The sequence below is a fragment of the Brassica oleracea genome, chromosome C7, assembly GCF_000695525.1.
Source record: "Brassica oleracea var. oleracea cultivar TO1000 chromosome C7, BOL, whole genome shotgun sequence".
NCBI classification, from domain to species: Eukaryota; Viridiplantae; Streptophyta; class Magnoliopsida; order Brassicales; family Brassicaceae; genus Brassica; species Brassica oleracea.
In genome coordinates, this window is record NC_027754.1 from 35,775,039 (window position 1) to 35,784,777 (window position 9,739).

The 9,739-nt window shown below is 37.6% G+C and overlaps 1 protein-coding gene and 3 pseudogenes across 1 annotated transcript; 2 read left to right on the plus strand and 2 right to left on the minus strand.

Annotated features, from left to right (window-relative positions):
• Window positions 1–121: 121 nt before the first annotated feature.
• On the plus strand, window positions 122–1,836 carry LOC106303180 (annotated as a pseudogene).
• Window positions 1,782–2,709, minus strand: LOC106305194. The gene is made up of 2 exons (XM_013741564.1): window positions 2,522–2,709; window positions 1,782–2,069 (listed from the first exon to the last, which is right to left on the minus strand). Exons 1-2 carry the CDS (start codon window positions 2,648–2,650, stop codon window positions 1,944–1,946), a joined length of 255 nt encoding a protein of 84 aa, XP_013597018.1. The 5' UTR covers window positions 2,651–2,709; the 3' UTR covers window positions 1,782–1,943.
• Window positions 2,710–4,151: 1,442 nt separating this feature from the next.
• Window positions 4,152–6,492, plus strand: LOC106304654 (annotated as a pseudogene).
• A 1,841-nt stretch (window positions 6,493–8,333) lies between these two features.
• Window positions 8,334–9,739, minus strand: part of LOC106303181 — a 6,384-nt pseudogene continuing 4,978 nt past the window's right edge.

Sequence of the window (9,739 nt, forward strand, 5' to 3'; positions counted from 1 at the left end):
AGAGCTAGACAGCCGACCTAGTTAACACAAAAAGAGGAGAGAGATTCGGCTTAAAAATTCCAGGCAATTCTTTTCCTCATTGCGGGTGATATATATAGAACTAACTTTGGAATCGGATACAATGTCGTTATCAGAAGAATCCACGCTGGAGTGTTGTAGTGGGGCTTTAGTCCAGATTGAGTCCAATTTTTAAACCCTTAGCCTAAAAGTCAACAGGGTTCGTCTTATAATCCTTGAAGATGAACAAACTCTACAAATCAACCCGTTCACACAAATGATAAATATGTAATATTTCGGCCCTTCATTTTGGCAAATCTCTGGTAGTTTAGTTGGCGTTGGGTGGGTTTTAGGGTGTTCGAGGTGAGAAGTTCCATTCTTTGCAGCCACATTTTTCTTTTTTCTTTTAGTTACTTACTAACAGGTCCAACATTCTTTTTGTGCTTCCAGTCTTTTATATTTACGGACAGGCCTGCACAAAATAATATCATTTATCTATTCTTTACTGCGTTGGCACAGCTTTGGAACATTGATAACGGCTACATTGCAGTGGGAAGGGATACATATAACGGCTACATATATCAATGGTATAGGCAGGGGAATAAGTGCCACGGTTGGACTAGCGGCTACAGTCGTCTATCCTCTAATGCAAAGCCGTATCTCAACGCTGAGAACCGGCCTCTGGTCATTCTGGTCGCAGGTATATTATCATCTTGAAACTGCTAATCCATTTTAATGAGTTATGTTAGAGATTGCCAATCACTGTAATTATGGCAATCACAATAGTGATATGAAATTATTACAAATTATTTGCATTAACTAAGTTTTAGATTCTCATAGCTTACTATATGAATGAATGTATGTGCTCTTTCTAAACAGAAATAACAAGAAATATGTACCACATTTTGGTTCATCTAATTGGTTATAACAATTCATTTTGTCATTCTTCCTTAGATATATTTATTTGCTAAATGTATTATATACGAATCTAGCAGAACTTGAACATGTTACGTGACTTGAGTAATCCTTTGGAAGAATCAATTGTATATGAGACATGAGAAAAACAAAAGTCAGAAAAGTAGAGTTCTTGTTCTTGCAGTGGAGCTGCCTTTTGGTATGTGTTGGATCGATTTGGGTTAAAAGGGATAACATAGCATCGTACATGCTAATGGGTGGAGTTGCTGCTTCGAGGCTTGGCTTGTGGATGTTTGATCTTGCCGTCATCCAGCAAATGCAGGTAAATTCAAAAAAATTTATTTCGATTTTGTGGTTATATTCAAAGTTATAGTAACATTTTGGTATGATATTTGGTCTTAAAAATCAGGATCAAGTTTCAGAAACAGACCGTTGTGTTGTTGGAGGAGTTCAAAACTCGTTGCAATCGGCTCTTGACTTGATGGCATATCTATTGGGTATCATTGTATCGAATCCAAAGGTAACATAGTCCGCTTACACCCTAAAGATCAAAATAGTTGATGATTAATTTCCCATCAGACACAACTAGTCATGTTTAATTGTTTGTCTTTGGTTTTACGTTTGTTTTTTTAAATGTTTTCTAAACATATAAACGTCAGTACAAAGACATGATTTGGTTTGAGGTTATAATGCGATTATACTTTTGTTTTCAGGATTTCTGGATAGTGACGTTCATCTCTTTCTCCACGGTTACGTTGGCTGGACTACTCTACACAGTTCATCTACCGAGTCCGAAACCATATTTTTCACTTTGAGAAGATTCCTTTATTGAGTAAATGTTTATTCAAGTTTATACTCCCTTCTCGTGGTCTCGTGGAAGAACATAAACATATAATCTTGCGGAATGCGTCACACCATTTCTAAAGACAACGGTAATCAATATCCTGTATAAGATTTGTTTTTCTCTCCTTATAGTTAAGAAGACATTCCCTTCGAATTAGTAAAACCACATTAAATTACCAAAAAAAACATTAAGAAGATTGATGAAGCCTCTTCTTGGCGTTCTCTGCTTCATCGGTTGCTTCAACTTGCATTTTTGTCTCTGTTAGATGAGCATCCGTAGCTTCTTTCTCGTTCTTGGCCGTCAACCTCTTTGTCTTTCAAACCAAAAATGTCATGAATTAATATATTTTTACTCAGAACTTAAAATAAAAAGTCATGAACAGGTTATAGTATTTGACCATAACAATATGAAACTATTTGAAGCTTGTATATGTACAACTTGTTAGATAGCAACGCGGATGCAAGTCAGAAAATGCACATAAGTATTTGATGAAGTGGCTAATAAAAAGAGAGATAATAATATGAAGTACTTAATTTATTAAGGTAATACATGAGCCACCCAAAACGCGTCATCTGATCATGATTCAAGACCCATGAGTCTCTGAACCGTGTTAAAACCGGACAGGATATTCCTAAGATCAATTTCTTTTATCATATCTATATCTTGTACATGTATATAGTCGTTTCCTTCAGTGGCTTGAACCACACACTACACGGATGCTCAAGAAAACTTAACGATTGATAAATGACAATATCAAAAACGTACCTGGCCGACAAAGAAGGCTTTGACGTAGCTAAGCCCTTCTTTAAGCGAGACTGCCACGGATAAACAGCTAGTCTTCATCCGATCCATCAGAGACTTCGACGGCCGTCGCGATGTGTCAGCCCCGTGCATCCGACCTTAAAACGCTGTGTTTAAAGAGAGAGATGTTGCAAGCTAGCTAGGCAACGAGATGTGTGTATCTCACTTGCTTTCATGTGTTAAGAGATTCTTTTTAACTACAAGTGATTCTGGAAGCAGCAAACAATGCCACGTCTTTGGTACGTGTAGGCTGCGAAGGCTACACCCGTGTACTAAAGTAAGAGGCGCATGAGTAAACAAATAGATTGACACCAAGTGGCAGCAAATGGATTTAATAACGACTTTAATTAGGAGGTTTTGCTAATTAACCACTTCCTAATCTCTAATCATGTGCTTTAAAGAAAAGAGACGACCTAATGGAAAACCGCATTTTCATCCAAATGAATTGAACCGCAAGAAACTACACGTGGCGGTCGAAAAGGCATCCAAAAGAATGACGTAAGCAAGAAGCTGACGTAAGCCCGTCTCGTTCAAAGTCAAGGCCACATGGTCTGACCATCTCTCCTCATTTTCCTCTTCTTCTCCATCTTCTAATCTTTTCAACGGTCAAACTAAAACCTTATCAAAAACTACACTCTCTTTTTTTTTCTTCATTTGTGCCATAAAAAAAAACAAAGCTAGAAAGAAAAAAACTAACCAATCAGATCATGCAACATGTTTTATTTTATTTTTTCCGTAAAAGTTGGGATTATATATATAAGATAGGCAAAGCCTCAATTAGTAACTAATACAACCATTGATCAGCTCACTCACATGTGTTCCAGACACAGAGCGATGAGTCAAGATAAACAACGCAGAGAGAGGAAAAAAAACAGAGCATCTGAAACAGAGACGAACCTTCAGCCCCTTTCCTTCACCGCTCCAAACTCCCCATCACCAAAAACCTACGTTTCATCACACTCCCCTAGACGAAAAAGCAATCAGAGGGCTCGGCTTTCATTTACAAAGAGCTCAAACAGCCAGGGAGGATGTCCTCTGGCCACATAAGAGTTGACCAACCCATAATTTGTGACACTTTGAGCAATGAAAAAGGCTCTTCTATTCGTTTCTCTCGTAACAACCAGTAGCTTCCATTCAGTGATCCCTTCCAACTCTCTCCTCATTTCACTGCTGTGATATAGAAAAGAAGGCCATGCTTTTGGTCGTTCAATTGCCCCAAAAATATCTCCAAACTCAGCCGCAAAGATGATTTTCAATTGTCTTTGACTTCTCATACTTTCTAAAGCCCATAAGACTACCACCATCTTTGCCTCCTCTTTGCTCCTGACTCCCGAGAAGGCTCTTCACGACACCTCTCTCATTCCTTAGAACCCACGCTCCCCCCCCACAAGGCTCTTGGTTTTGGAAAAATCCATCCCAATATTGCACTTGACCCAGTCATGTTCCGGGGGAAGCCATTTTCGGGTAGATATCGGTAACTCCATCTTCTCATGTTTTATATATACAGACATAACAAACAAAATACATAAACATTTCAAGAGCCTTACCCATCACATCTCTTCTTTTCTTTTCTTTTCTTTTCTTCTTTGCCCTCTTCTCCAAGCTCTCCCACTTTGTATAAATATCTCAGCGGTCTTTCATAAGACAAAAGAAAAGTTTCTGTTTCTTTTTGCTGTATGGCTGCTTCGTCTCTTCTTACTATGGACAATGTCTCTTCTTACTATGGACAATAGCAGAACCAGACAGAACATGAATGGTTCTGCTAATTGGTCCGGAAGATCATCAACAGCTTCTCTTGAAGATCTTGAGATCCCACCAAAGTTCAGATCTTTTGCTCCTCCTTCAATCTCAATCTCTCCATCTCTTGTCTCTCCTTCCACTTGTTTCAGCCCCTCTGTTTTTCTTGATTCCCCTGCTTTTGTTGCCTCCTCTGCTAACGTAAACCTCCTCTGTTTTTTTCTTTAATTCAATTGCTTTTGAGATAAAACTATAGCTATTGACATAACATCGAATTGATTCCAAATTCTCGAAAATCATTCTTGATTCTGTTAAAAATGATTCTTGATTTTATTAGAACATTCTTGATTCTACTAAAACCATTCTTGATTCTAAATTAACCGCTCTTGATTCTGTTTTGTAGGTTCTTGCTTCTCCAACCACAGGAGCTCTTGTCACATACGAAAGTAATCAGAAAAGCATAAACGAAGAAAAGAAGACGAACAAGAACAACAACAACAACGTTAACTTCTTTGACTTCCCATTTCAGACACAATCATCAGGAGTTTCTGCTCCCACAACAACAACAGCAACAAACAGTTCTGTCTTTCAGTCACAGGTATGTTCCAACTTCAAATACCTATTTACTTTCACTGTCTGTTTCCTCAAGTTTAAAATGTTTTGTATGTTCAGGAAACTCGTCAAAACAACAACATTCATCATCAATCTGTATCTTACAATGGAAGAGAGCAGAGGAAAGGAGAGGATGGTTACAACTGGAGAAAGTACGGACAGAAACAGGTGAAAGGGAGCGAGAATCCTCAGAGTTACTTAAGTGTACTTACCCAAACTGTCCAACGAAGAAGAAAGTGGAGACATCTTTAGAAGGTCAGATCACAGAGATTGTGTATAAGGGAAGCCATAACCATCCTAAACCTCAGTCCACTAGAAGATCATCTTCTTCTTCTTCGTCCACGTTTCATTCAGCTGTTTTTGATCATCATGGTGATCACTCTGATTCCTTTCTGATCCAACAAGATGATAATACTACTTCTGGTTCTCTTGGAGACGATGAGTTAACGGTTATCAGCAGAGGAGAAGAAGAAGATTGTGGGAGTGAACCTGAAGCAAAGAGATGGTAAAAGATCATACGTCACTCTCTTTTGAAAATTACTTGTATTAGAAAGTTTCTTAAAATGTTTGTTTCTTGTGTGTTTTTTTAGGAAAGGAGAGAGCGAAACAAACGGTACTGGGAATGGTAATGGAAGCAAGACAGTTAGAGAGCCGAGGATTGTTGTACAGACAACAAGTGATATAGACATTCTTGACGATGGTTACAGATGGAGAAAGTACGGACAAAAGGTCGTTAAATGAAACCCTAATCCAAGGTAAATAACTTCAACATTTTTAGCTTCTTGATATCATCAAGGTTCTTGAAAGTCAAAATGCGAATCAAACTTGAAGAAAGTAATAAACTCAAAGAGTAAAACATGCAAATTTTTGATTATGTAAAATAAATAATTTACAACTCATTAAACAATCCGTACTTATATAGTTTCAGAAACTAGATATTCAAATTTTCTTTTCCGAAAATTTCCTTATCTACTAGAATCAACAGTCTCGCAATCTTATGTTTTTTTATCACTTGAATCTTAACAGAAGCTACTACAAGTACACAACCCCCGGTTGTCCAGTGAGAAAACATGTTGAGAGAGCATCACATGATATGAGAGCCGTGATCACGACCTATGAAGGGAAACACAACCACGATGTACCTGCAGCTCGTGGTAGTGGATACTCCACAAACAGACTGGCACAAGATCCTTCTTCAGCACCAATTAGACCAAATGCTATTGCTGGTCACACTAGTTACACTACTTCTTCTCAAGCACCATATACGCTTCAAATGCTTCACAACAACAACACTAGTACCGGGTCATTTGGTAGTAATAACGATAACTTTGTTGGTGGTGGGTTCTCTAGAGCAAAAGAAGAACCAAACGATGAGTCCTCCTCGTTCTTTGATTCGTTTTTGTCTTGAAGAATCGTTTTTCATTCTGTACATATCTGCTAGAAAAAGGTTTAACTACTTACTAGTGACTTGATCATGCAGATAGTAAGACTAGTCTATATAGTCCATAGAGAAAATTATTTCATTTGTTTTTGTAGTTGCTCATGCGATAGCTTTTACACGCCTGTAATGTAATAATATCTTTAGTTCTTTTGTACCATACAACTAGTTAAATGGAATAAAGCCAATCAACTTTTTTCACATGTTTTCACTTCCTACAATATATCAAACAAGAACAGACACAGCTATAGCCTATATGCACGGGAAAACGGCCAATTCATACATCAACAGAGGGATGCGGTCCCGATGAGTACATGCACTCGGACCCTGTACTAAAACATACACTAGCATTTAATATATTCAAATTTCATACATGAACAACAAAATTTAGGTCTATTCATACTTTCACCATGTCTCTGTTAGTCAAACGTTTACGGTGCTTACCTGGAGTTAACCGATTGCTTACATGTCCTTTAGACATTAATACGTGGCTTTCTGTTTAAAATAATCAACGTACATATAATACATAGTTAATGTAATCATCAACAATTAATATAAGCGTGGTCTAGTGGTTGTGTTATTGTTTTCGATCATGTGGATATGGGTTCGATGTACGCCTGACCCCTCATTTTTCAACATTTGTCTAATGAATGGTATTTTCGTAATTATATCATCTTTTTCATCTAAAAGCCATTAGTTTTCTGCAAAAACAAAACGCGGCCGCCATTGATATTTTTCACAAAATCTTCATTTAATTTTACTTTTAAACAGTGTTTTGACATACAAACTCGTAGATTTACAAGTTTGAATTGTTTTTGTTGCGTTGTAAAAAAAATTGTATCTGTTGCAGCTTCTCCGTTTTGAAGAGGAACTCGGCAACGTGTGTTACGCCGGCGAATCTTTCAGGTCACCGCGAGAAGATTTGAGAGAGGCATTCATTGGATTTTGCTTATGTAACAACCAAATGAGCCCTGCTGGTACTTTTGTAGCTTTCTCTAAGTTTTTTTTATGAAAAAACAAATAAAACAAGTTTGTATGTCAAAACGCTGTTTAAAAACAAAAAAAAATGAAGATTTTGTCAAAATGGCGGCCACGTTTTGTTTTTTTGCAGAAAACCCTAATGGCTGTTAGATGAAGAAGATGATATAATTAATGTTGAAAATTAAGGGCCAGGCACAAAACGAACCCAGATATGCTTGAATGGAAACCATAACACAACCACTAGACCACGCTTGTATTGATGGTTGAAGATTACATGAACTATTATGTATCTACGTTGACTATTTTAAATAGAAAACCGCGTGTTAATGTCTAAATGACATGTAAGTAATCTGTTAACTCCACCATAAACGTTTGAGTAACGGATGTCAAAGTATGAAAAGACCTAAATTTTGTTGTTCATATATGAAATTTGAATATATTAGATGTTAGTGTATGTTTTAGCACAGAGTCCAAGTGCATGTACTGATCTAGACCGCAGTCCTCCGTTATGTATGAATTGGCTGTTTTTCCCCTATATGCACACATAAAAGAATTGACATTTTACACGCAATGTATTGTTTTGTTAAAGTAATTTACTATGCATATTACCACTAATCTTGTGTTTCGTAAGCATATATGACAATACTTTTGTTAGATAGTTTAATGTCGCAAAGAAACTTGCATAGCTTGAAAACAGTAATATACATATAACATACACAATGATACAAAAAAAGAAAACATATAACATACACAATGCTTCTTCCGATTCCCAAATATAATCAAAAAATATAAATCAGATTATCAGAATCTTAAACATTACAAACGGTTGGCATGTTCATTACCAAAAACAAAAGCACAAGTTTGCAAAACACACATAGATCACACATACACGTAAATATCAGTCTTATTAAAATTCTCTCCAAAGAAATGTAGCAAATAATTTTGTATCATGTTAAAAGTATACTCTGTAAAGAAAAGAGAAACAAAAAAATGGAATTCCGGTTAGTATTCTTCAATTTTTTTCTTTTTTCTTGATTTTTATATACAGAGAGGCCAATCTTCCCATTACTCTCTCTGCTCCACTGTAAGCCGAACTGGTTCACTATAGTGCTTCTCGAATCCTCAATTAAACCGGTTGTATTGTTCATTTGAAAATTCCGAATAAAATTGGTTTTAGTGTTGAAACAATTTTACGGACCCCAATTAACCGGTTGGTTAATGATACGACGTAGCTTTCGCCTGAGCTCATCGGCCCAAGCTAAGCCCACGTCTCTTTGCTTGTTCTTCATCACCAACTCATCCGTTAATCTGCGAATCTTCACAACGATGTTCGCCACTCCCTGCGACCCTTTCAGCTTCACCGCTCTCTCCTTCTTCTTCGCAATCCTCAGATTCAACTGCCTAGCAACCTCCACAACCTTACGCATAATCTCCGCCGGGCTCTCGTCGGAGACGAACTGATCGCAATGATCCGGCGTCACAAAATTCCCGAACAAACCTGCGAGATTCGCGGTGGACGACGACGCGATCAACTCGAACGCGTTTAGTTTCTTCCCGCTTTCCTCTAGATCGTAATCATCAATTTGAACCTTGGTTCGAAATTGCGGGTGGCGACAAGAAGCGAGGAGGTGGGAGCTTAGCGCCTAGCGCCATGGCGGTACAAAGCGATACCTGCAACAGAACAAGGTAACCTGCAAAACCACTTTTTTATATATATATTAGTATATTACGTAAAACTTAAGAAAAACAAGTAAGAAATAAAAAACACCAACTTCATATAATAAAACAGAAAGGTTCAAATAGCAAAACACTGAAAATACCAAATGCAAACACCAAATTCAAAAGCAAATAAAACACCAAATCAAAAGCAAATAAAAACACCAATCCAAGTAGAATCTCTACTCAGATTCAGAACCACTCTCTTCATACTCCAATTCCAAATCCTTCCAGAAGCTACCATCTTCCTTTCCTAACTCCTCTCCGACGTCATCATCTTCATCAACCAATTCCAAATGAGGAGCTGATGTACCATAGCGCTTGCTCTGAGTTGAAGAAGTAGCTATTCCTTTCCCTTTGTTGTTCTTAGCTGAATGAGGAGTCTTCGCTCCTCTAGTACCATAGCTTGGTTCTTCAGCTCCGGCTGCTTCACTCACCAAAGTCCAAGTCAGGTCCTCATCATCATGGACGAAAGCATCATCTTCATCATTGGAGGAGTTTCCATCCATCTTCCCCATCAACCACTCGTTGCTATCATCTATTTCCTCCAAAAGAATTGGATCCTTTGCATCATTTCTTTTCATCCTACGCTGCAAAGCACGATTGTACTTGACAAACACCATGTCATTCAATCGGCTTTGAGCTAATCTGTTTCTTTTCTTGGTATGAAGCTGTTTCCAACAGAACTTAGTCAAACA